This window comes from Haliaeetus albicilla, chromosome 17 (genome assembly GCF_947461875.1).
Source record: "Haliaeetus albicilla chromosome 17, bHalAlb1.1, whole genome shotgun sequence".
NCBI classification, from domain to species: domain Eukaryota; kingdom Metazoa; phylum Chordata; class Aves; order Accipitriformes; family Accipitridae; genus Haliaeetus; species Haliaeetus albicilla.
Window position 1 is genome coordinate 6,648,108 of NC_091499.1, and position 25,796 is coordinate 6,673,903.

The window sequence follows — 25,796 nt, forward strand, 5'->3', positions numbered from 1 at the left end:
CCCCCCCAGTCTTTTCGCACCACAACTTCTTTTCCTTTTTTTTTTCCCATTTATCTTTTATTCTCCTCTTTCATGTTCCAGGAATCAAGCTATGATGTCTTGTTCAGATACATCCCTCCACTTACATAATCTCAACAAATTATTGACAAAATCTCTTGCATTGGTTCAAAGAAGAGCTATAACTTCAGAGATCTTGTTTTACTTGATCTAATTTTCTATGTCAACTTACAGTACCAATATAAAGACTGAATATAACTGACAGTGACTTCTCCTTGCTTGTCTTTTGTTTCAAAGAACAGCACTTCAGAAAGCAACATTCATAATTTCAATCCTTTACCTTATGGAAGCTTCCATAAAAGATTTTCTTTACTTCATCATTATCAAAAGTTACAGTCTGAACCTCTCCCCTTGTATCCTTGTTAAAGAATGACAGTACTTTGCTGGCAGCTGCAATAAATGAAAATAATACATTTCATTTCATATGTACTACTGAAACCACCATCCTAAGATACACTTATAGATAAAATGTAGTATACCACTCAGTTGGGTAAACACAGGTTATAGATGGTCTTACTGACCCATAACTACATAGATGTATTTTCCTTTGGGTTTAGAGGTAATACCAAAGTTGAAACGTAGCTTAGATGAATTATTCTTAGTTGAAAAAAAAATTAATGTACAAAGTGAAAAAAAAAAAAAAAACTCTTAAAACTAAAAATATATAATCATTTACCATGTAGGAATGCTTTGGGTTTGGAAATATTTGGGAAGAATGCATGCAAAGTAATGTAACATATAAACTCTTTATGCAATAAGCATAATCATCCTTACGATCAAGCACAACTCCAACTTGTGGTTTGTAATCTCTGTCTGTAATCTGCCAGATTGCAAAGGGCTCATTGGGGGATTCAGGCAGAAGACGGAATAACAGAATGATAGTGTACGCCTGTGGCAATCCCTCTGGGTGAATCTCCCTGTTAAGACAATATGAAGACATTTTTTCACATGGAAACACATGAGGAAAATAAGATCTTCAACATTTGCTCTTTTTCAAAGAAAAGACATGAGAGTAACAGGGAAACCACAGTGTTTAATGGACTGAGCATTTTAACTACTGTCTCAAATAGAAAAGAACTTTGTGATAAAAAACACTATGTGAGTTGTTAAGATGAACTCACAGCCTGTCTTCAGTTGGTCCAGGCACCATGGTTATGGAGGAAGCCAGAATATGACCAAGAACTCTTGGAGATGTATTCTTGTGGCAAGATTTTGTATAAACTACACATATTTAAAATTCCTTGATGATAAGTACAGAAAAAAGGACCGCAGCTTCATTCTTTTTTCATCTGGCCTGTTTTAGACAGGCAGCAGAAAACAGCACTTAACTATTGCTGCCCTTCAGGCACAGATACAGTGAAGGAGATCTCTGATGTATTCTCTGGATTTGGTAATGTATTTGGGTTCCACCTCATTCATCAGTGGCTGATGTTTAGATTTCTGATGTTCAGACTGTTAGACATTAGAAAAGCAGAAAGCCAAAAGTAAACAAAAACATGCATTAAATGGCCTCCAGTATTTTCTGAAGGGGAAGGGAGGGAATGCAGGAAGCAAACTGTAAGAAAGGAGGTAGATTCTGCTTCTCCTTAATCATCATAATGGAACTGAGAAGGGGATTTGGCCTCATGAACATAAATATAGAAACATTAAAGCAGAGAGAGGAGCTGCTCTGTGTTTTAGGTAAAGCTTATGTACCCATACAATTATGGACACTGCAATAATAGCCATATCATTAAGTCAACACCATACAGCACAGTGCAAGAATGAAAATATTAAAGCAGGTATAGCAACACAATTTTAACTTGGATACTAAGTTATTTCAGATACGCAAACAACTATGCCACGAGGATTAGGATGCTTTTATTGCTTTGCTGATTCAGTCTAAAGTGAGTTTTCTTTTCTGGCTTCTCATGAAACTAAGTGCCCAGAATACTCCGGCAAGTCTACTCCACTTCTTACAGCAGACAATGGACTATGTATCACAACATTTAAAAAAAAATAAAGAAATAAATAATAGGAAGTCTGTCTTTTCCTTCTCTTTTTATCATCTTATCCTGCTAAATGCAAGGTTTATCTTAATGTAAGAGAGTTGCAAAACTGGGATTATCTGTACTTCCTTAGATCATAAAAATCCAGGCTGTCAGAGACCTATCCCCACCATAGCTGTAATGACACATCAATGAACTCAAAAAGTCCTCAAGTCCTCCACTTTGAAAGTTGTGAGCTGAGAAAGCTGGCAAAAAGAAATTATTTCTTCATGTACATCAGCTCCTATGCCTGTGATCTGATCTTTACCCAATCCAGCAGGATTGCAGAAGATTTCAAAGGCTTGTATGAAAAGATTAAATTTCCTTAAATTTAATAGGAATAATAGGTTGTCTTTAGGCATCTCCTCTGACTCAGAACGACTTTTTTTGAAGCTTACTTAAATAGATGGGAGAGGAACAAATGTAAAGAGAAAAAGAGAGCGCTACTGTTTCCCTTTTAGTAAAACTAGCCACTAACTAAGTCTTTTTGGGGGTTGTGAAAAAATGTTGGCAATAATGACTGTATATTACCCCTCCATAACCAAGCTCTAAGACCACAGGCCCTTGAAAACTCCATTCCATTTGCCAAATACGGCAACTCAAGCAGAGGAGAAACTGCCCTAAGTCAATGGCTTCAACGTGCTGCCTACTGCAATATGAATGATGCCTCTGCAAAAAGTGGTACTTATCCCTCCATATTGAAACCATTTCTCTCCGGCAACATGGAGCTCATTGTACTAAGGAGGCTGCTGTTCAACTGCCTAAGGACAAACTGTGGATTATATGTAACTCAAATGGTTAAGAAGCATAATCTCAAAAAAGAACAATAAGCAACTGGATTAATAGTGAACAGATTGCAACAGAAGAAATAGATTAGCATTTAATGAGAACAATGATAGATGTTCTCTGGAGTATATTTCTTGGAGTTCAGTGAAAAGATCAAATAAATGCATCTTCCACAAGATACTAATGCTACCATCTATAAACTCTATTAATCCTTCCTCACCTGTTTGCCATAAATTGGAGTCTTTCAGGTTTACTTACCGTATTGGCTGGCTGACAAAGGCATTTTTGTGGAGTCTATATGCTACATAGCTTGGGAAAGAGCCTGATTCCAGTGATACGCCTTGTACAGAAGCAAAATGCTTCTCTGTTAGATTATATGATTCCAGCATCTTGAAACCTTTAAATCCAGAGAGAAAATAAAAAATAAAAACACTGTAGAGATGTAAAAGACACAAATGAAGCTATGCCAAAATATTAGACAGTTACTTACCAGGTGAAGTGTATCCTTCCAAGTAAATAAGAGGACAAGCTAAAAGACATGAAACAACATATAATTCAAAACTATAAAACCTGACAGGAAATAAACATGTATATACTTCAGAAAGTTTTATTACCAAAACATCTGTGCTATTATTAATTGTCGGCCAACTTTTTTTTACATTTGTAATACCGTGTTCTGCGGTAGATGTACTGTTAAAATCTTTACTTCTTACTTTTAGTAGGGTATTTCTACTGTGACAAATTGTATGGAATAACAAATGAACCCCCCAAATATTTTAAAGAGTCTAATTCATATTAAGAAAGGAGCACAATGACACAGTCTTTCCATGAATATTTAAGGCATGAGTCAGGCTGCCTAATAGCTGTCAGATTCACAAGGAAAAACTGCAGATTTATATGGCTCCTCAGGAGCCAGCGGATGAGGCAGTTAGGGAGTACACAGTTGCACATGACAGGCCTGAGAATTTCTCATTTTTGCCTTAGAAGGATTTCACTTGAGTAAACAACTCAACTTTATTTAGATAATTTTGAAACAGCATCAGCTGCACCTCTTTAGCACCCCTAGACCAGTAGTAAATAAGAGACCTGTTGTGTCCTCCAGTTCACATTAGGCAACATTCTAATTCTTAAAGAGCAGTAGTTCTCACTGACTGTTACTCTTTTTGTTATACTAGTACTTTCGAAATGTGAGACAAGATTACATAAAAAATAATACCTACCTCAAAATTTTAAAAAAGTAACTTGCTCCCTTAGACTATGTCCAGTTATTATGAAACCTAACATTTATATACATACATTTCTTTTGATGTACCTTAAATGGGATGGCAACTTGTATTGGGTTTGCATGGCAAGGTTTTGGTAGCATGGGGGCTACAAGAGGGGCTTCTATGAGAAGCCGCTAGCAGCTTCCCCCATGTCCGACAGAGCCAATGCCAGCCAGCCCCAAGACGGACCCACCGCTGGCCAAGGCCGAGCCCATCAGTGACGGTGGTAGTGCCTCTGGGAGAACAGATTTAAGAAGGGGGAAAAAAGTTGCTGCAGCACAGAAACTGCAGCCAGAGAGAGGAGTGAGAAGATGTGAGAACACCAGCCCTGCAGACCCCCAGGTCAGTGCAGAAGGAGGGCAGGAGATGTTCCAGGCGCCAGAGCAGAGATTCCCCTGCAGCCTGTGGTGATGAAGACCATGGTGAGGCAGGCTGTCCCCCTGCAGCCCAGGGAGGTCCACAGGGGAGCAGATCTCCACCTGCAGCCTTGGGAGAGAAGACCCCACACTGTAGCAGGGGGATGCCTGAAGATGGCCGTGATTCCATGGGGAAGCCCACGCTGGAGCAGGCTCCTGGCAGGACCTGTGGCCCCGTGGAGAGAGGAGCCCAGGCTGGAGCAAGTTTTCTGGCAGGACTTGTGACCCCGTGGGGGACCCACACTGGAGCAGTCTGTGCCTGAAGGACTGCAGCCCTGGGAAGGGACCCACGCTGGAGCAGTTCATGAAGAACTGCAGCCCATGGGAAGGACTCATGATGGATGGAGGACTGTCTCCTGTGGAAGGGACCCCTTGCTGGAGCAGGGAAGAGTAAGGAGTCCTCCTCCTGCAGAGGAAGGAGCGGCAGAGACAACGTGTGATGAACTGACCCCAACCCCCATTCCCCGTCCTCCTGTGCTGCTGGGGGGAAGGAGTTAGAGAAAATCAGGAGTGAAGTTCAGCCCGGGAAGAAGGGAGGGGTGGGGGAAAGGTGTTTTAAAATTTGGTTTTATTTCTCATTATCCTACTCTGATATGACTGGTAATAAATTAAATTATCTTTTTTCACAAGTCAAGTCTGTTTTGCCCATGACAGTAATTGGTGATTGATGTCTCCCTGTCCCTATCTCGACTCACAAGCTTTTTGTTATATTTTTTCTCCCCTGTCCAGCTGAGGAGGGGAGTAACAGAACATCTTTGGTAGGCACCTGGCATCCAGCCAGCATCAACCCACACACAGCTGTAGCAATATACAAGCATATGTATTGATTTAGGAAAAGGAAAAACAAAATGTCTTCTACTCACTTGAGGTAGCTGTCTCACACACAAAGGTGACGAGGTTATCTTGAATCTTTTCAAAGGCATCAAAGTCATCAACAATAAATACATGACGCTCACTGGGCTTGCTGGCAATCTTGGCCAGCTCATTGTAATCTACATCAGCCACACCAACCACAAAGACACTGAAGCCTGCAAAAATAACACTTGTTACTTGAAATGTAGTAAACATGCATTACCATTTTTCAGGTCAGTATTTCACAAACCATCTCTACCATTGATTTCTCAGGCTCTACCTGGTCTTTTATTTGGCCTTCATTATGAGCATACATTCTGGATATCCTTTCAACCTATCCAAGCTCAGGAGGGATTAAACTGATTTTTGCATCATTAAACTTTCTAGTCCTCCCTTCATTGTTTTTTGTTGGGCATTATCCAATCTCACACAGCCTTGGCTACATAGTCCCCTCACTCTTTCATACAAAATGTACAATCCTCTCAATTCTACAGTATCTTAAATCTGTGTCCAAAATCTCTGTGCAGACTATTAGTTATCCAGTTCTTTACCTGTTGCCCTCTCCTGCACTTCATGCTTCTTAGTTTCTTTTTCACTTTCTTAACGTGGTATTCATCTCACTAATTTTTACTTTCCAAGTTAGCAACAAGTCTAAGCTAGTTGTCTAGTGTTCCTCTATAATCAACAGACAGACATGGGCAGATTAAGAATGCAATTCATCTCACCTCCCTAAGACGCTAACAACTTCAAGACAGAAGAAGCCATGGTCTGTAGATGCCTATCTGTTGCTTTCTTCATTAGCCATAAAAGGACCATACATGATGACCTTAGACTAGACATTTAGTTGTTAGATGGCTTAAGTCAAACAAGACCCTTGAATTTGATCATATCACCATGTGTAATGGCATAATCTCCTTCTTTGTCAGGGTGATTTTCCTCTCCAAATCCTTAATTAGCATCTCCTTGTCTTCTGTATCAAGGTTTTGTTTCCTGCTAGCTTCTAGCCTTTACAGAATTCTGTCTCTGACTCATGTCTTCCTTTCCCTTCTCCCACCTAAGACTCCATGTGACAATTGGACCTCTCTTTGCCATACCAGAAAACAAGGAAAAAAAAGAAGTCACTGCACAATTCAGCACTATACAGAAAAAAATCTCCCACAAAACTTCATTGACAAGAAACTGCATAGATATTGGAAATGCTGGTTGGAGGCTGAAAGCAGAATTCAAATTTATTGCAAATGATAAAGCTATTTTTATTTACATTTTTAATTTTTCAGAAAGATAATTATTCCTCTGTAGCCAATTCTGGTGAAGCTTTGGCTGAAATACTCTGTCCAGCTTTGAGCACAACATTTAAGATGCAAAGAAACCAAAGCAAGTAGAGACGAGATGAAAAACCGTAAGAGGTTTGGAAAACATGATAAACAGGAGGTTGAAGGAAATGGGTTTGTTTAGTCTAGAAAAGAGAAGACAGAAAGAGGAAATGACAACAAACTTCAAATATGAAGGCCCGTTACAGTGGACAGTGATCAACAGCTTTCCTGGTTAACTAGGTAAATGAAAAGAAGACAATAGTTTAATTAGCCTGAAGAAACACTTAGGTGAAATGTGAGGCAAAGCTTTCCAACTATTAGGGTAGTTAAGCACTGAAGCAGATTATCCAGGGAGACTGTAGAGATTTTTATGAATAGGGTAGCCAAACATCTTTAGAAACCATCTAGACAGAGCTGATGCCTTCAGATCACAGAGGCAGAGATGACAACTTGTGGTTTACATGCCAATGATTTCCATAAGGAAGTACAACATCTCCTTACTCTGGGAACAGGACTCCAGGTGGTTCATGCACTGAAATGCAAAACTGCTGGGTGCAGGGACAGGAATAGACTATTAGGCTCACATAAACAACATTCAGCAAATCTGAAGAGGAAGTGCAACGCTTCTTCGCTCAAAAGGCAATGAAGGAGTCAGTTCAGACCCAGTTCCACCAAAAGCAACTACTTTAACTGGAGATCCACTGGTTTATATCAGGTAAATCATAAAGCTCAAAAAGCCAGGCCCATTACATCAAAAGCACTAGACTGGAGTACACTTCACAATGGTCCCTGGGGTCCACACATCAAGGAAGTAAAGAGGTAACCAAAAGTCATGTCTATGAAATGATATGCATGACGAATTACTTGAAAGCCTTGGGAAGCCACAACCTTCCCCAGAGAGAAAGCTAGAGGAAAAAAAAGTAAGTCTGGCCCAGACAGTCTAAACTCTTTAAATAGTTTTGGTTTTTCCCAAATATTCAGAATATATTTCTGAGTCCATAAATGATGAAACGATTCCCAGATAATTGAAGCATCGCTTATAATTGCATTGCTTAACACATAAGGAAATAAAAGAGCCAGGTACTGCGAATTGCTTACCAGAGTGCTGTATGACCGTTGCTGCTTTCCTCACCTCATCCTGAGACCGACCGTCTGTGACAACAACAAGTACCTTGGGAACACCTCGCCTCATGCCACTCTCCCAAGTCAAAACCTTTTCTTTGATAAATGTTAGGGCTTTGCCTGCAAAGCGCACAATGAACAAGGAGTCAGCTCTATTATCCACAAGAGAAGAAACCCCTTACTTTACTTTGAAAGGGCAACAGCCACACAGCTAAAGTAGAAGAACATAAAAACCTAATTCTTCAGCCATGCAATATTAGGATAATGAGGTAGTTTCTGAAAATATTTTATCCTAAAGAAATATAATTACGGCTCAGAATTACCTGTCCTTGTGTTTCCTCCTCTGTACTGAATATTTTGAAGAGCTCCCAGGGCCTGGGCCTTGTCATCAAATGTATTCAGTTTAAATTCAGATTTTGCCTCATCACTGTACTGCACAAACGAAACCTGAAATGCAATATATCACAGTGTTCAGTCTCATACCTCCACATTCAGACCAGTTCTCACCACTGAAATCCACATTGTGGTATGTTAGTAAGCATTAAATAGTTGAAAAATCTTTTTAATATCTGTATGATTATGCACACACATACATATTTACAGACACAGATATCATCACAGCAATGTGCACGCAACACTTTTTTCTTTCTTTCTCTTTGTGTATGAAATGTCATGTGACCTTAAATAAGTATGATTAACTTATTGCTATTACTGTGATGCAGTATATATAGTGCTTATTCTCTGCTTCTGAGCAGATGTACAGTATCTACAAAACCTCTTCCAGTTTTTTTCAGGAAATACAAGAATAATTTGGCAATAGAATGTCAATAAAGTTGGAGATATACAAAATTGTGTATTCTTTTGCCTTAAATACTGGAATACAATCACTGGATGTTTATTCTGAAATCATCTTTAAATATTATATCTATATATTTTATTTTGCTCCTTTTAATGTTCTGAAAAATTGCAATATTATAGTATACTAATTTGATGCTGAATAGACAACTCTCTGTATGTATATATTCACACTTATTGAAGTAAATTCCCTTTTAAGTGATTAATATCCAATTCAAAACCTGAGATTGTTGCAACTATCCAAGAGGTAATATTTTACTAAACATTAGCATTTACATGTCTCTGTCACCTATATTAAGCCTTCTCTAGCTCTAGGTCGGGGACCCATATATGTTCACAGGAAAAAAAATATTATAAAACAAACAAACAAATGGAAAGAAAAACTACCCAGTATAGATTAGAGCTAAGAAGGATAAAGGATGTCTGAGACAAAGCAAAGTATGAGGGGTATCTTTTCCTTAAAAATGTCTAGAGAGTTAAGGATAGGGAATCAAAGACCTAAAACTATGCCTAGAAGATGAAAGGCAGTCCATGAGCAATGCAAATATTTTTTATAGTTACTGGGGAAAAATCACTCCCACAATCTCCCACAAAAAAACCACACCTTCAGCCTTCTAACCAAGGAAAATGCATTGCACCTGCAGGTCGTTGCAATGCTCCAGAAATACCTTGTAAGAAACTCTCTCACATCTCTTCATCTAGTGAAAGAGAAATGGTTACAGGAACCTAGGCAGTGACCTCATCCAGCTTCCCATAAGCAAATGAAAACCAGTAATGGTGCAAGGCTTACAGTAAGAAGCTGTCTTACTGGAAGGAAGGAAATGTCTTTGACATAACTATGATCAGCCCAGAAATCCTGAAAGTCTATTCCTCATTAGCTATTACTGTTTACCTTTTAAAGATTCATTAATTCATAAAGAGGACTAACTTTTCACCTTTTCCTACTTTCACTATGCCCACTGTGGAGTGGACACATCTCTCTTTAGGATGGGATGAAGAGACTTCTGCAAGTGCCTCTCTCAGAGGGATTCTGCCTACTTACTGCAGTGGGATTCTAGGCAGCTCGACAAGACAAGGCTGATGGCAAGCCACCTGGACTCTACATGTACAAGACTCCTTTCTTACAGTGAGAAATTAAAAAGTAAACTTAAGGTTCACTCAACGGTCAAGACTGTCCCCAAAACAGATTTCTGATACGACACAGATAAAACCTAGCATATAACAACTAGGCTGTGTGCCAGTTGTTGATGCCCTATACAAAGAAACAAAAACTATAAAATTAACCATACATTGACCGTACGTCACCCCAGTGTCTCTGCCTGGAGGATTCCCACACACTACAACTTTTGTCTTTCAGGATAGTAACCTCTCAGGATAGACTGGATTCCCTCTGTATTTACAAAATGACCAACATATTTCATAAATAATTATACATGCACACACATACACATGCGTTGTACAACAGTCTAATCCAAAAAAATGACAGCATTCTGAAAGAAAGGAAAAATCAGATGTAACTTTAGTAATTCAGCTTCATCTTCAGTTTCCCTCCAAAATGTACCCAATGGAAATAACAAACCTACCTGGATTCCAGCAGGATTAATCAAGTCAAATGCTCCTACTGTGTTAAAAACAAATTTCACTACTTTGTTGAAGTTATCATCACCAATACTCCAGGAAGCGTCAGTCAAGAATACTATGTCTGCTTTGGCACCTCTGCATACTGAAAGACCATGAAAAGGAACACTTAAAACACATCAGTCATATCACTGTGAAATAAAGAGCATTGCTTCAAAATTTGAAAATTCAAGAATGACAAATATTCAGCAAACTTCTATTACCACACAGTCAACCTGGCAGATGGCTAATGCTCAACACAAAAACATTTATTGAAAATTTTCAAATAAAAGTTCAAGAAATGAGGAAAAGTTCAAGAATCGATTGTAAATGTTTTAAATTAATTCTTTTTTTTCTGAGCAGCTGCCATAAAACATAAATTGTCTGCTGAGGGCAGACAGACTCACAGACTTGCTGCAGAGCTATAGAATATCATTAATTTTTTCCCCAAATGTATGCACCTTGCTGTTCTAAACCATGAAATGTTGAAGTCTAGTACAGCTCAAGAGCAAAAGGATGGCATTAGGAAACTGGTCTCAAACTTATTTCCCTACAATGCTGTGCTAGTTTTATATCTACTTAAGTTTATGAAAAATAGAATTAAACTCTGAAGCAGTGGAGCATCTATACAAAAATACTGAATAATTCTACAAATAAACATACCATCCCGAGCTGGAGGGATCGTAGGAGGTGGAGGAGGTGTAGGTGGTGGAGTTGGTGCCTCTGTAGGTTTGAGGACTGAAATGAAATAATAATTTTTTTACTACATATAAATTATTTCAATCAAGGAAAAACTCTAGATTATGTATTATATTACCACACAGAAAGATTCTAATCTTTTCTCACTAACCTGAACAATGTATAATTTGCAGGAAAAAATTTCTTTCATTACAACAGTAATGAGATTATAGCTATTGTTAAAACAAAGGTACATGATTTCATTATAACAGGAACACTTTTACTTGAGCTGAGTAACACTGCACTCTGATAATGCACTTGTTTTTCATCCAAGTGCTAGGAAATACTTGAAGAAGAGCATAAGAATTTCCCTCATAAACTCCAGTTGACCTTACGCTGAGAGAAAGAGGAAAGAAGACCACTTAAAAGAGGTATTGAAAGCCATTTAGGAGCAAGACAAGTTCTACAGCTGAAATAAGACAAGTTCTATAGCTAAAACTTAAGGTTCACAGTATCTATTACCTACCTGTACGCTCCCTCATAGAGACCGGAGGTCCCTCGAGATTAGGGGTCTGAACAAAGACAGTAGCATTGTATTCTGTGTCTGGTGAGAGGCCAGTAAAACAATGGCTCGTTTCTGATCCACGTACTGTGATTTCCTGTCCTCTGGAACCTGTCCAAAAAAAGCCCAATGGAAAGAAAGTCAGAACCCACTATCTCCCTTTTAATATATGTACAAATAAGCATAAAAATGAAAGACCTTTTGAGAGGAGGTTGGAGCAGGTAGGACAGCAGTCTTTCTAGACCAAGATTATGTGGTGATTATGCACCCTGAAGCATACTGGAGAGTAACATTGCAGCGTACATGTGAAACCCAGGTAACTAGCAGGGTCCCAGTAATGAAAGTTAACTTGACAATAGGCAGCACTGCCTCTTTGCAGCTTTTTCACCACTGTAGAAAAACAGGTTATGTCCAGAGCTTTAAAGCTCAACCAGATGTATTGTGGCTTCTGGTGGGTGCTTGCCAGCAATCCAAATAAGTGTTGTTGTCACTGAAATAAGACAATTATGTTTCCAGAAAATGCAAAAAATAAAATGCACTTACCATCAGCTGGGTTTAGCTTCAGTCTGTAGGAAGTTGCTGACCGATGAGGTGACCATCTGATACAGAAAGTATCCCAACCCACTTTGTAACTTGTTAGGTCAGTGACATTCAAATATACTGTGAACAGAGAAAGAGATAAACTGTTCTCTGGAAAACAGTATGTAATGGGTGAAGCACATCAAAACAAAAATTATATTAGCAGTGCTGGTCCAGAACTTGGTTTTTTTTAAATACTCACAGAAGGAAAGAACAGTTCCAGTCAAATATCTTCATTTTCTGTTACACCCTAGAGATCCTAGCCTAGCTATTTACAAAGGCCCAAAGTCTGACACCCTTCCCGTATTGGGTAACAGCCCATTTTATGAGTTTTCACATGAAATATGTTGAGTTCTTTATAAAACAAGAAACTTCCAAAAATCGGAATCTGACTCATATATATGGCAGTATGGAAGGAATGTACTGAGTCAACAAAACTCATGATGCTTGATTCATCTTAACTGAAGAAATTTTTAGAAGTTTCTTAGCTGAGGCCACCAGCAAAATCATCTCCTTCTGAAAAGCTGAAGTTTCAGTCTCTGGACATCCCTGTGAGATAAAAGCAGAGTAGCAAAAACCTAGACCTGTTTAGCATGGTTAGATTCTGTAGTACCCTGGAGACAGTTAAAGATTGACTCCAACTATAGCTGAATAAAATTTTAGGAAGCAGACTAGAAAATTTTATATCATCAAATCATTACTTAAAACTATATTTCCATTACTGTTGCCAAGCTTAGTGTTTTTAAGATCTACACCATGGACAGATGATAAGTATTCTCCATGAGAGGATATTCAGATTTTCTAACAACCAGCCTTAAAAATCCTTTCTTAATCAACGTTATCTCAGATCAGCATATGTATCTAGCACAACTACCACAAAATTATTTTGACTTACATGTAGTGCCTTGATCTGTCAAAGGTATGCTCATTCCAGAATCATACTGGGCATAAACATTCACATCATAAGTAGTACTGGGAGACAGATTATGCAAGGTGTAGGAAGTCACTTCTCCCACAAAAACCTCCATGGGCTCATTTGAACCTTGAATTGAAAGAAGTATTAAGTAAATACAGAGAAAGAGAGAGAGAAAGATTCATGATAGGTGAGCTACAAAACTATCCGCTGTCTTTTACATGTCATTAAGTGTTAATCTCGTTTTTTCTGAAACAAAACATAGATTTCTTAAATTTTAGCATATTAGACTGTTGCAAACAGAACATACACATAGCTTCACAAGCTACTGTGCAATGGTTGTGTTTAACTTGTAGAATGGTATGTATATTGTTTCACTGTCACATAAAACAAATGTTCTGAAGGACATTAGTACCTAAATACCCATCCAATACTCATCTCACATACACCAGTTCACAGCCTCAGAAGGACAAGAGGTATTAAAGAGAGGAAAATCAAGTCTCGTCCAGGACTTTATCTAGTCACTGTATTAAATTTTAACTATACAATTCATTCTCTGAAATTGAATGTATGAAACACTGTGTTTGATAGTTTGTTCTTCTTATAAAATACTGTTAATAAGACTTAAGCTTCCATCAAAATCAGTAAACAAAGGAAATAAATAAATCCTTTAACACAAACATTTCATGACACTTATGATTTCTATTGTGATCTCCCATTAGCCACCCACTATTCTGAAAGTGGTATACTCAGAATGAACAGGCTTTCTTACCTACAGGTTTGTATACAATTTTATAGCCAAGAACAGGGGAAGGTGAAGGATCCCAGGAAACTCTGAATCGTGTATACCATTCATCAGTTATATACATATTCTGAGGAGGAAGCAGGCCAACTAAAAAGAAAGAAAAACACTCTAATTAGACTAGTGACTTTTTTTCAACCTCTAGAAACTTACATTCTAAATCTGCCAGGTAATAATCACATCAAAGGCATAATTAACATAATGAAAACTTAACAATGTTGGAGTGCTCAAGAAAGATGTGTCTTAAATTTAAAAAAGAATATACAATATTAAAACTAATTACCTGTTCTGCCATTTCCAGTCAGTTGTCCACCATCTCCATCTTCATACACAGCCACAACAGTAATTTTATATGGTGTATCTGATTGCAGTGGTTGTAATATCACATTATTTCTTATCCCAGGAACTGTTGTCTAGAACACAAAAGAAACAGGTAAACAAACTCACAGTCCTGTAACTGATCAATAAGGACAGTAACTAGAATTAAAAATTTGTTTTGACACTTGATGCACTTTTTTTATATCCACTGTAGATAAAGTTATTTGGCATATCTTAAGGGTTATAGCCTATAAACAATTATTAGTCTTTGTTATTTTAAATTATAAAACACTGTGGTCAGCACAAAATGATAAATCAAATTGACTCTTCAGTCCCTACCCTCAGATCAGACTGAGATGCTGCAGTTCCTCACCAAGATTTCAGTAATGTTCCCTCATAGAATAGAAGAAGTCATGGTGATGTGTTTGGAGACAGAAAAAGAGAGGAAAAACCTCCTAAAATGGTGACAGAAGTCATTCATGCTACTCATCAGCTTCATTTCTACCTTTTCATCATCCTCACCTTAGGATATAATTTTCTTGAGAAATAACAGTTAGTCTGAGAAGGATAGAACCACAGAATGGTTTGGGTTGGAAGGGACCTTAAAGATCACCCAGTTCCAACCCCCCTGCCATGGGCAGGGACACCTTCCACTAGACCAGGTTGCTCCAAGCCCCATCCAACCTGGCCTTGAACACTGCCAGGGATGGAGCAGCCACAACCTCTCTGGGCAACCTGTTCCAGTGTCTCACCACCCTCACAGTAAAGAATTTCTTCCTTACATCTCATCTAAATCTACCCTCTTGCAGTTTAAAGCTATTACCCCTGGTCCTCTCACTACATGCCCTTGTAAAAAGTCCCTCTCCAGCTTTCTTGTAGGTCCCTTTAGGTACTGGAGAACTGCTATAAGGTCTCCCCAGAGTCTTCTCTTCTCCAGGCTGAATAACCTCAAGGAAGCTCTAAATATTTTGATATGTAAAAATGTGCCTGTTTATGCATCCCTCAATCTCCTCAACTTCCTGGTGCAGCCATACACTATCGCTCCCTTCTAATGAAAAGGTAGGTATAATCCAAAAAGTAACACTGCTCCATAAAATCGCCATAAAGCACTGAAACTACAGAAAGAAAGTATCTGTCTAGAGGTATCTATCTCAAAAGCACGTCCCAGTCAACATTTTCCACTATTACTTGATAAAAATTTTCAGCTGTTTGAGACTTGCTATTTTTATGTGTGTTGAAAAATATGCGTGTCCTGATTAACAGGTCCAGTAGGGAATTTTCAACAATTGAATTTTCAGCATGCTCTATATGATAATATATAAGCAGTAATAGCACTTATATAGCACTCTATATGTTATATTTTGGCTAGTGGCAGTCAGCAGGAATTCTGCCATTGACCTCTATAGGATCTGAGTTTGGCTTTGCTATAAGCACTCAGAGAATTTTATAAGCTTCAGATTAACTTGTGCTATCATTAAGCTGCAGGAAATTAAACACAAACACTTACAATTCATACTGAACCTTACAAAAGCAAGTTAGATGCTGAACCAAAGTTACCATTGCTTTCTTATTAAACTCTGCCAAATCTCTTCAATTTATAAAATGCAGGTTTATGTTTATTCTGTACATTACCACACTGACTTCATAACGAATAGAGTATGAAGTAATATATGGCTATTCACTGTAGCACAATGTTTGAACTAAATGTCAGGAAGCAGGTTCGGCTCAGAATCTTCTGATTAATGTGTGACATATTTAATATTTTACACACAAGTTGATTCATTAAACCATATACATTCTGCAACTTTGTGAGAAAAAAAAAAACTGTTCCATATAAACCGTGACTTCTCAGCATTGACAACAATGACCAAAGAACCCATACAGCATGCAGAGTGTATTACATGTAGAACAGGTGTCTGTTCTTCTGTAGCCTAAAGAATTGACTGAGAACATCTCAGTGCTTACTAAGGAGTTACAGAACTTACATATTCATCAATAGGGTCTCCCACAGTGGGTGAATAAATGATTCTGTACTGCTGGACTGGCCCATCAGCATGGTCCCATTGTACAGAAAGGCTGTTTGTGGTCTCGTCGAACACTCTCACGTTCCTTGGACCACTGCGAGGCACTAAAGAAAGAAAATACAGAAGGTTGTATGGCATGTGACTGGCTGACACCAGCCAGTTCAGTGTCACTCTCACTGGTTCAAATGCTGCCCTGAAGCCAAACCTAAGGGCCCTCTCCAAAACTCTGAATAAACTTTTTCCTGCTTTTCGCTGGGATAGAGTTAACTGTCTTCCTAGTAGCTGGTACAGTGCTATGTTTTGAGTTCAGTATGTGAAGAATGTTGATAACACTGATGTTTTCAGTTGTTGCTCAGTAGTGTTTACACTAAGTCAAGGATTTTTCAGCTTCTCATGCCCAGCCAGCAAGAAGGCTGGAGGGGCACAAGGAGTTGGGAGGGGACACAGCCAGGACAGCTGACCCCAACTGGCCAAAGGGGTATTCCATACCATGGGATGTCATGCCCAGTATATAAACTGGGGGCAGTAGGGCTGGGGAGGGGCTTGGGAACTAACTGGGCACCAGTCAGTGGGTGGTGAGCAATGGACTTGTGCAACACTTGTTTTGCATGTTCCAATTCTTTTATTATTATTGTCATTTTATTATTGTTGTTATTATCATTATTAGTTTCTTCCTTTCTGTTCTATTACTGTTCTTATCTCAAGCCATGAGTTTTAACTTTTTTTTTTCCCGATTCTCTCCTCCATCCCACTGAGTTGGGGGGAGTGAGTGAGTGGCTGTGTGGTGCTTAGTTACTGATTGGGGTTAAACCAGGACAAACATATATAGGTAGATTTAGTCAATGATAATATAGCAGTGCCTGAAAGTCTTAAATAGAAACAGGGCCTTAACTGGAGGAACTGGAGCAGAATGGAAGGGAGAGAACATCAGAGGGATGTGCACAGTGAGCATCTATATACATTCTGCTTCTCAGACTCCTGCAGACAAGTATAAATATAGCCTGTCACATCTGCAAGTTTTAGATGAATATGGGGATTTAACAGAGAAAGCAGAGAAGCAGCAAAAGAGAGGTGACCTATTATTGCCGTAGACAATTTCTTTACATGTTATTTCTAGAAGGAATTTTAAAGCCAAGCGTAAGCCAACCAAAATCCCACAAGCTAAGTTGTAACAAGGAGGTTTTGGTGTTTAGGCATCTCCAGGAAAAAACAAACATGTGAGGAGGTTGACATATACAATTATCAGGTAAGACACAAAACACGAAGCAAATCTTTTTCTGTTGACAGCAAATTCTATCCATCTCAATGTGCTATTTTTTTTCCAAAAGACAAATTGCTATTTATCTGTAATGACTTTTTAAAGAACAGCTTTTAAACTCTTAAACATTCAAATTAGGCTTATTTCACAAGTGAAAATTACATTGGTGATTATGCATGTGCCACAACTGCTAGACAACATAGCAAAAGTTCCCTTGCATAGAGGCCTATAATTGCTTCAGCCATAACTCAGATGCATTGATCTCAGAGTTGCACTGAATGGCTTACCCATTTGTGACCATAACCAATTTTATAAATTCTTCACACATCAATTTTGACACATATTTCAAAAAGCAAGTACTGACTGCCTCTTACATGTTCTTCCTTGTGCTGGGCTTGGATTTCCTTCTCCATCTGCGTACAGAGCTATAACATTTATTGAGTAAGCAGTGTCAGGAGTCAAGCGCTCCAGCATCACATCACGAGTGTTGCCTGGTACCACAATCTAAAACAGAAACAAAAAGCACCTATATAAAAAAACGTTCAGTTTATACCACGTCTTGTTAGAATGAACAATTTGAATGCAATATAGAAAAATTTGAAACATGACCACGCTGCACATTTTCCAAGAAAAATAATACAAGTTTAAAATAACGAAATAATATTGATAAAAGTTCAAGAGCAAGTGGGGGAAAAATGACAAATACATAAGAAGGTCTCATTTTGCAAATGGAATTGCTTTTTTTTTTTACATTTTACATTAAAATAGTTGAGAAAAAAAGAAGAAACATTCAGGAACAGAAACCAAAAAAGGAAATTCTGTCATGGTTTACTGCCATACAAAGGACATTTTCTAACAGGTACTAATAGACAAGTTCCCACTCATGTGTGAAGTAATATGCAGTTTCGCTTTATAGATGCAAATGATTCATTAAAAATTCTTACACTTCCTTACATAAAAACATATTCATCTCTATGTGTACAATGTGGGTGTACATTTTGTGTGAGTGCATTCACAGATTTAGCTCTAATACTGCACCTATTTATACACAAATCCAAGAACTCTTACTTCACATCTGGAGGGCAAATTTTTACCCATATCCAGACTTCACTGCTCACCAAGACCTACTTAAACACTAACGATTTGGGGTAAACAGATGGTTTAGTGGAAAAATCACATAAACTTGACATCTGGTTTCATAATTAAACATTTCCTAATAAATATTTGTTGTTTCCTTCTCTTTTAAAAAAAAAAAAAGAAAGGTTTTATTTTAACTCATCTTCACCTGCAATATGATAAAGGATACTCAATCGTCAATACTCAGTTTTAAATGGGAGAATCTCATTTCTTATTTCTTTTATTTCACCAAATTAAGCATTTATTTATAATGGACTAAATTCCTGTAGACACAGTGTTTTCAGCAGGGACACTCCCAGCCAGACAGTTGGCCTGAGTTTATTATTATTGTTCTACACTCATTGAAGGAAGCAATATCCTCCACACACTTTTAAGGAATAGTATAAAAACTAAATTACTTACAGATTCTGATGGCCTTGGGCCAGACAGTGGAGAGTAATTAATTCTATATTGCTGTACTGGACCTGGAGCAGGTTCCCATCGGACATTCATGCTGTTTGGTGTGGGATTGTAAACTTGAATGTTTCTTGGTGTTCCTCTCTCCACTAGATCAAGGATAATTTAAATTAAGTTTTACAAAGTTGTTTACATAAGTTCTAGTTCTACTTGAATTTACAACAGTGCTCAAAGGGATCTGAAAAGTGCTTCAGAACCAAGATAAACACATTAATTTTGTTATCCCCAAATCTACAAATCTAAAAATCTCAGTGATTAGTCTTTACAAATACCCCTGCCAGGCAGCAAAGTACATATGTTTATACTGCAAATTGAAGGTATAATCATAATACTTTGTTACTTCCTGGAAAATTTTAAGCACATGGTATAGACATTAGCATGGATTAACACCAATATTTGCCATTTGTTCACCACTATTGCTACTGGCACTACAATTAAAATTTTACTATGGTGTGGAAGTAAACAGTAAGTTCACTGCACAATATGAGAGCTGAGCTTGCCAGAGATAAGTGGACTTGAAAGCCAAATAAGCAAAGAAAACAGAATAAGTCACAGAGCTCCAAAAACAACCAAGCAGTTAAACAGTTTGTTACACTCATATTTTAGCTTTGGGGAAAATAAACTTCCACATTTGATGTAAAATCAATTTCTAATGATCTCAGCCACTCACACAAAAAATCCTAACATTTTCTTGGAAAGGACTATTTTACTTACAAGTTCTTCCAGTGTCAGAGACACGTCCACCATCCCCCTCTGGGAAAACTGGAACTACAGTTACAGTGTAAGGTGTGTTGGGTTCAAGAGACCTCAGGATGACATAGTTTGTGTTTCCTGGTACTGTGGTCTACAAATTTAATCGGAAAGGTAAGGGCATGACATTTACATAAATATGCAAAAAGTTTAAGCTTTTTTATATCTCCCTTACTCCTCCACCACATCCCATTTCTAGGATGTGATAAAAACTTTACAGAAGGTGAAGCTTGAAGTAATAGGGTTCACAGTATCTTCTGGAATTGTCTTTCAAGAAGGTTCTGTCTTGGACTTAACAAAAATGGTTGTTAAGTCCTATGCTTTCCTACACAACCCCTTACAGCTATCTTCACTTTTGGGTCCAGATCCTGTTCTACTAATAACAGTAGCAGAATCTGCAGTGATCTCTTTAATGACTACCACTTAGCAGCTCAGAGGCATTAAAAGGTCACTTTCTAAATAAAAAAAATAAACATTACATAACACTACAACATGCTAAAGACAAGAAGTAATAAGCAGCTCATGTTAGAAGGTAAAATTCCACAGCATTTAAGAATATCATCAGTATCTCTCTAGATGCTATTGAAACAGTGGCAATTCGTGTACTCCTCATTTCACAGGCACATCAAATTGCACAGATGTGGAAAAAGAAACACAAGTGGGAAAGAATAATATTTTCCCAGTCTGCAACATGGCTTCACATTTTCAAGATTGTTTTAGCTCTTTAGCAATGAAATAATTTTAGGAGATTAAAATAAGACACCTATGTGGATTTTTCTGCTTTCACAAATATCATCCCAGCTGACTGCCTACAGTCACATGACTTCTTAGCAGTAAAAATGGGTAGAAATTAGGTCTGCTGACTTTATAGCCTTTTCTACACCCTGAAGTCAGCTTCACATTCACACACACTGCCCTGAGAATAAGCAAACAAAAAATTGTATGTGGTATTAAATCCCTGTGCTAAGAACTAGTCACTGAAGGTCTACTATATAATATCAAACATCTGTAATACACATGCGAGTAACCAACTTTCACGTAGGTGCTCTGCATTTTCTCCAGGGTAGCTATGAACAGAAAAAAAGCCAGTGCATAGGCAAGCAAGACCCACTTCACTCAGCAGTATTTCTCTCAGTAGCACCATGAGCTGCAATTTATCTGAGACGGTTAGTGAGATCCACACAAAGTATTTACCATTTCTTCTGCACCTCCAGCTGTAGGTCTATAAAAGACTTTATACTGGCGAGGACTTCCTTCTGCATGATCCCATCGAATGTTCAGAGTACTGGTGGTTGGGTCATAAACTAGCAAGTTCTTCACAGTAGTGAGAGGTTCTGAAACAGATCAATGAGCTGTCAGAAATGTGGAACTACATTCTCACCTGTGCTGTCAGATCATGCCGATGTAATGTATCATTAGGAAATTTAAAAACAACAGGTTTAATAGTTCATGTTAAATGTCATTTGTCTTCATTAAATCAGAACACATCAGCCCCATCCAACAGCAGAAGGAATGCTAAATATAGTAAGAAAAATTTCTTTCTGGTCACTATTTTAGAATTATACGATAAGCTCATTAGATTGTTTTCTTCATTCCTCACCAAAGACATTGTTATGTCTGACTTTCCATTGCAGGCCCCAAAGTAAACTAAGTACAAATCAATTAATAAATTTATTAATAAATTTTTAGTTAAATAAATAATTAATTTAAAATAGTGAATTGGTTTTTATGCCTGAAGTGCCTTTGGTAGCAAATCACTCAGTGGTTTCCATAGCAGGATCAAAACAATGCTATCAACATAAAATGGTACAGTCTCAAAACGCACACTGTAAAGGTCAGCCTCTGAACTGAAGGTGTCGACAGGAAAATATTAAACTTACACTTAACAGCACACATAGGAGAGTCACATGCCTTCAGATGCTTTAAGGTGTTTTAAGTAAATTGTGGCATAAGACAATTAAACAGATTAAAATGAGGAAGAAGTTCCATAGTAGCGTTAGGGTTTCTCTAGCCTTAAAAGCCGGGTGTCCAGTCTAAGGTGGTGGTCCAGGGTTTCTCTACAGCCAGTAGACTGACAGGCCTTCTTACTTTAGGTACTTGAAACCCATCAAAGGACAAATGACAAATACAAACGTGATGAATTTCACCACAAGAAAATTTTCTCAGCTAATTTGAAAAGCAATATGTCAATATTGTTTCGTACCTAATACGATCTCAACAAGTTACTTACTGGTTCTGCCTCGTCCTGTCATTCGTCCCCCTTCACCATCTGCATACATTGATGACACAGTAATAGCATATGGTGTGTCAGGCTGCAGCTTCTGTATCACCACACTGTTCTGCCGCCCTCCAACCATAGTCTGCAGTAAAATGAAAGAAAAAGATTAAAATCTGTTTTATGCTGCCCTTTTATGCTTACTGCTACAGTGAAGAATGTATGCATTTGATATAGAGTGGAAAACGCTGTGATATCATACGCTGCAATGCTCTTGTGACTGACAGTAGACATTTAACGATAATAATATTTAGTACATATTCATCTCAGCAAGTTTAGACAGAGTCCAGTGACACAAAGCCAGTATTCTTTAAGACCTCCAAACTTGCATATAACCACAATTATATAATCAACTGCCAGTTCTGTGCCAGCACGGAGCTGTTTCTCTGCATTGCCTCTGACTATATCATATTGAAATCAATGATAGTCTTTTATTCATTTTGACAGACTTCGAACTGGGCTCTTTAAGCTCCACTCTCAGGTAGAATGCAAGCATGGAATAAATTACAACACTCTGTAGATCTCTAATGTACATTTGATACAATATCAACACTGTCTCTCCTTGATTTCAAAAATTTTACAGTATGATACTTCAGCTTCTAAAACGTTTGTTAAGAGTTTAAAATCATTATACATCTTTCAATTTTTTCTTTTACATATAAACCTGTGATCATAATGTCCACCAAGTAAAAGATTTACAGTGTGCTGAGAACAATACTTAGGTCTTCAGCATTTGTGAAGCATGAGCTTTTTGGTTTTTAATTGCACAAAATTATACTTGCTCAAGGGCATCCTTTGTACTTTTAAGACTATCTGCACATTTTCAAAGCCTATTCAGCTACTATGTTGTCACAACACTTAAAAGCTTCTGATGATGAAGAACTGATAATGAGCAAGCATTTATACATCTTCACATTTCATAGAAGTAGATTATTTTAATTTAAAGGAATTTTTTTATTTGTACCCAAGTGTACAAAGCTCAGTTCAAAGCATAAATTCTTTTAGCATCTTATCATGGCTGCCTCCACATTTTAGTATTTATTTGCCTTTCAAAACCTGACCCTAAGTGATCATGATGATCTCTGGAGTTTCAAGTGCAGTTTTTGCAGAGTTGTCTTCAAATCACCTGTGCTCTTCCTTGGTGCCAAGGCCATTAAATGTCAGACAGAGCAATAAAAAACTTCTAGAAATTCTATTTTAAATATTTCAGTGGGGACACTGCTACTGCCCACCTAGCAACTGCAGTTTAATCAAATATCACAGTAACAAAAAAAGCAGACAAGGATTTACTATCATATGACTGACAGTTATTTGCAGACAGACATTAAAATGCCATGAACAGAGCACAAGTGCTCTGTGTGCTCTCCTCAGAAAGAGGTGTCTTCTCCAACTGCCACTGCTGGACTTTATCCAGTTGTGAATAATTAAGTCTATTAAGCCTATTGTTTGCACAAGTTTCAACAGAATGCTCATAATTCTTTTTTTGCTCCAGTGCCAGCAATTAATTACAGATATTAATTACCCTTACTGCTGCTCTTTATTCCTCTAGTGATTTCTCACTAAACTTGCCTTCAACTACTCAATTCATTCAACAGTTCAATTAACTCAAATGCATGTTGTTCAGAAGGGAGTAAAAATGGGTGCATAAGTATCCAACAGATTCTAAAGTAAACATTCCTAGATACGCTTCTGAACTTGTGTGATCTCCGATTACAGGAACAAATCAAATGAGTGTGGTTCTCATCTGAGACTGTTCCTCTGAGTCATTTGGAAGTAACCACAACAGCCTCCCACTGCAGAACAGGGCATTTTTAAGTAGCACACATTTCTGATAAACAGGCTGACTGAATTACCATTCCCAGGCTGTGTTGCGTAGGCTGCCAGTAGTCAACACAGCTTTTGCTGACAATGCAGGGAAAGCTGGCTGATCATATGGTACTGGCTTTCTCTATCATTACAGCTGCTCAATCATATTAAAAGACACTAAAATACCTTAAACACTTCCCTAGCATATGTTTTGCATGGATTTGGTTTTGCAACTGCTGCTTCTGAGTGGTTATTCTGTCCCTAGCATGGTAAGAGGCAGTCTCAGCTGTCCACAATATGTTCCACGGCAAAGTCCCTCTGACAGCACATGAACCACACCATGAAAACAATGGAAAACTCTGGACTATGGAAGTAGTCATGATAGTTCATATTATTGATTGTTGTGATAACTATGTATCTGTGACTTGTAGTCTCATGTGCTGATTGACTTGTTCCTCAACAGATTTTTAACTTTATTCTAGTTATATCTATAGATCATGATTTTCAAGAAAACAGGTTGTATCCAAAGTTATTTTTCCTCCATAAAGAGCATTCTGTCTTGGATTTGAAAGGGGAGAAAGAAAAAGGTGGGAATATATACTTATTCACTATAAATATAAATTTTTCACCTAAAAGGTGATTAATATATACACCGTTGTGCTTTGAAAATAAATTATGCTAAAGGATTACTTTGCAGAACTATCATTTAAGGTTGAATAACTATAGCACTTTAAAATTAGTTACCGACTGTTCAGGGCCATCCCCACTGATAGGCTGGTAAATGATCCTGTATCTCTGCACTCGGCCACTGGCAGGATCCCACTTCACAGTCAAACTGTGTGAAGTTGCATTGTACACCTGGAGGTTTCGTGGGCCACTCTTTGGGGCTGAGAAACATAATAAAGAAAAGAATAAATATGTAATTCAAGCAAAAATCAGGGACAAACACTTCATTCATACTTTTAGGGCTGCATGAATGCCTGACCAAGAGTAGAATGTATTAAGTACAAGACAACATAAATTGTAATGTTTGTAAAACAATAAACATGTGGTAATCTAGTGTTTAGGATTCTTCCGAATATACAATAATATTTATTACGTGATCTCAGCTTTTTAATGTCAACATTCCTCACAGTTTAGAAAAAGATATCTCTGAGTTTTCTTTAAAAATGCCATACCTGGAAATTCAGATTCTTACCTTGTGTGGTGATAGGTATCAAGGGTACTAGAAAAAAGTAGAAAGAGTTTTCAGAATTCTTATATGTGTATGCCTTCTGATTTAATAACTATGAATAACAACATGCAGAAACCCTTTAATTACTTACGTGTTCGTTCACTGCCAATGAGGTCATCACTTTCTGATTCATCAGGATAGATGGCAGTAACTGAGACATCATATAATGTATCTGGATTCAAATTTTCAAAGACCAAACTATTCTCATCCCCATTTAAGATAGTCTTGTGGAAAAAGTAAAAAAAAAAAAAAAAGTAAAAAAAATAAATAAAAACAAACCAAACAAACCAAACCAGAGAGCGGGATGTAACTGAGTAACTTTTTACACAGTAACATCACTACAAGCACAACAGGAGGGCTTGCAAGTTATAGGCCATTTATTAATCACATTTCTGATTATAAAAATATACCCTCTGAGAGACTGCCCACAGAATCTTATGGCGACTATCTTTTCTTACCTCCTGTTTTTCCGGTCTTCCATAGGGTCCCCAGGTTATTCTGTATAGAGAGACATCTGGAGCTCCATGATCCCAAGTTCCTCTAAAACTATTCGTGGTTACATCTGTGATTCTGAGATTGACTGGCGCTGGCACAGGCTCTGTTATGAGAAAAGTAAAAATATTCCTCAAAACGTAACTATAAAATAAATAGTTAAACCAAGGAATTACTTATAGAAAGAATTTAGAAGATTATG

At 37.7% G+C, this 25,796-nt stretch overlaps 1 protein-coding gene across 7 annotated transcripts in view; it reads right to left on the reverse strand.

Annotated features, from left to right (window-relative positions):
- Positions 1–25,796, reverse strand: part of COL12A1 (collagen type XII alpha 1 chain) — a 107,164-nt gene that overhangs the window by 28,764 nt on the left and 52,604 nt on the right. For all 7 annotated transcript variants that reach the window (XM_069804682.1, XM_069804685.1, XM_069804681.1 and 4 more), the window contains 24 exons: positions 25,561–25,700; positions 25,194–25,326; positions 25,067–25,093; positions 24,613–24,755; positions 22,018–22,147; positions 20,982–21,121; positions 19,752–19,881; positions 18,984–19,126; positions 17,819–17,948; positions 16,148–16,290; positions 14,128–14,257; positions 13,815–13,934; positions 13,025–13,171; positions 12,094–12,210; positions 11,515–11,661; positions 10,974–11,048; positions 10,277–10,416; positions 8,162–8,285; positions 7,815–7,958; positions 5,415–5,579; positions 3,361–3,399; positions 3,129–3,267; positions 832–974; positions 338–447 (listed from right to left, as the gene is read on the reverse strand). In XM_069804682.1, the coding sequence (XP_069660783.1) occupies positions 338–447; positions 832–974; positions 3,129–3,267; positions 3,361–3,399; positions 5,415–5,579; positions 7,815–7,958; positions 8,162–8,285; positions 10,277–10,416; positions 10,974–11,048; positions 11,515–11,661; positions 12,094–12,210; positions 13,025–13,171; positions 13,815–13,934; positions 14,128–14,257; positions 16,148–16,290; positions 17,819–17,948; positions 18,984–19,126; positions 19,752–19,881; positions 20,982–21,121; positions 22,018–22,147; positions 24,613–24,755; positions 25,067–25,093; positions 25,194–25,326; positions 25,561–25,700 (2,999 nt within the window). The remainder of the gene's footprint in view (positions 1–337; positions 448–831; positions 975–3,128; positions 3,268–3,360; positions 3,400–5,414; positions 5,580–7,814; positions 7,959–8,161; positions 8,286–10,276; positions 10,417–10,973; positions 11,049–11,514; positions 11,662–12,093; positions 12,211–13,024; positions 13,172–13,814; positions 13,935–14,127; positions 14,258–16,147; positions 16,291–17,818; positions 17,949–18,983; positions 19,127–19,751; positions 19,882–20,981; positions 21,122–22,017; positions 22,148–24,612; positions 24,756–25,066; positions 25,094–25,193; positions 25,327–25,560; positions 25,701–25,796) is intronic.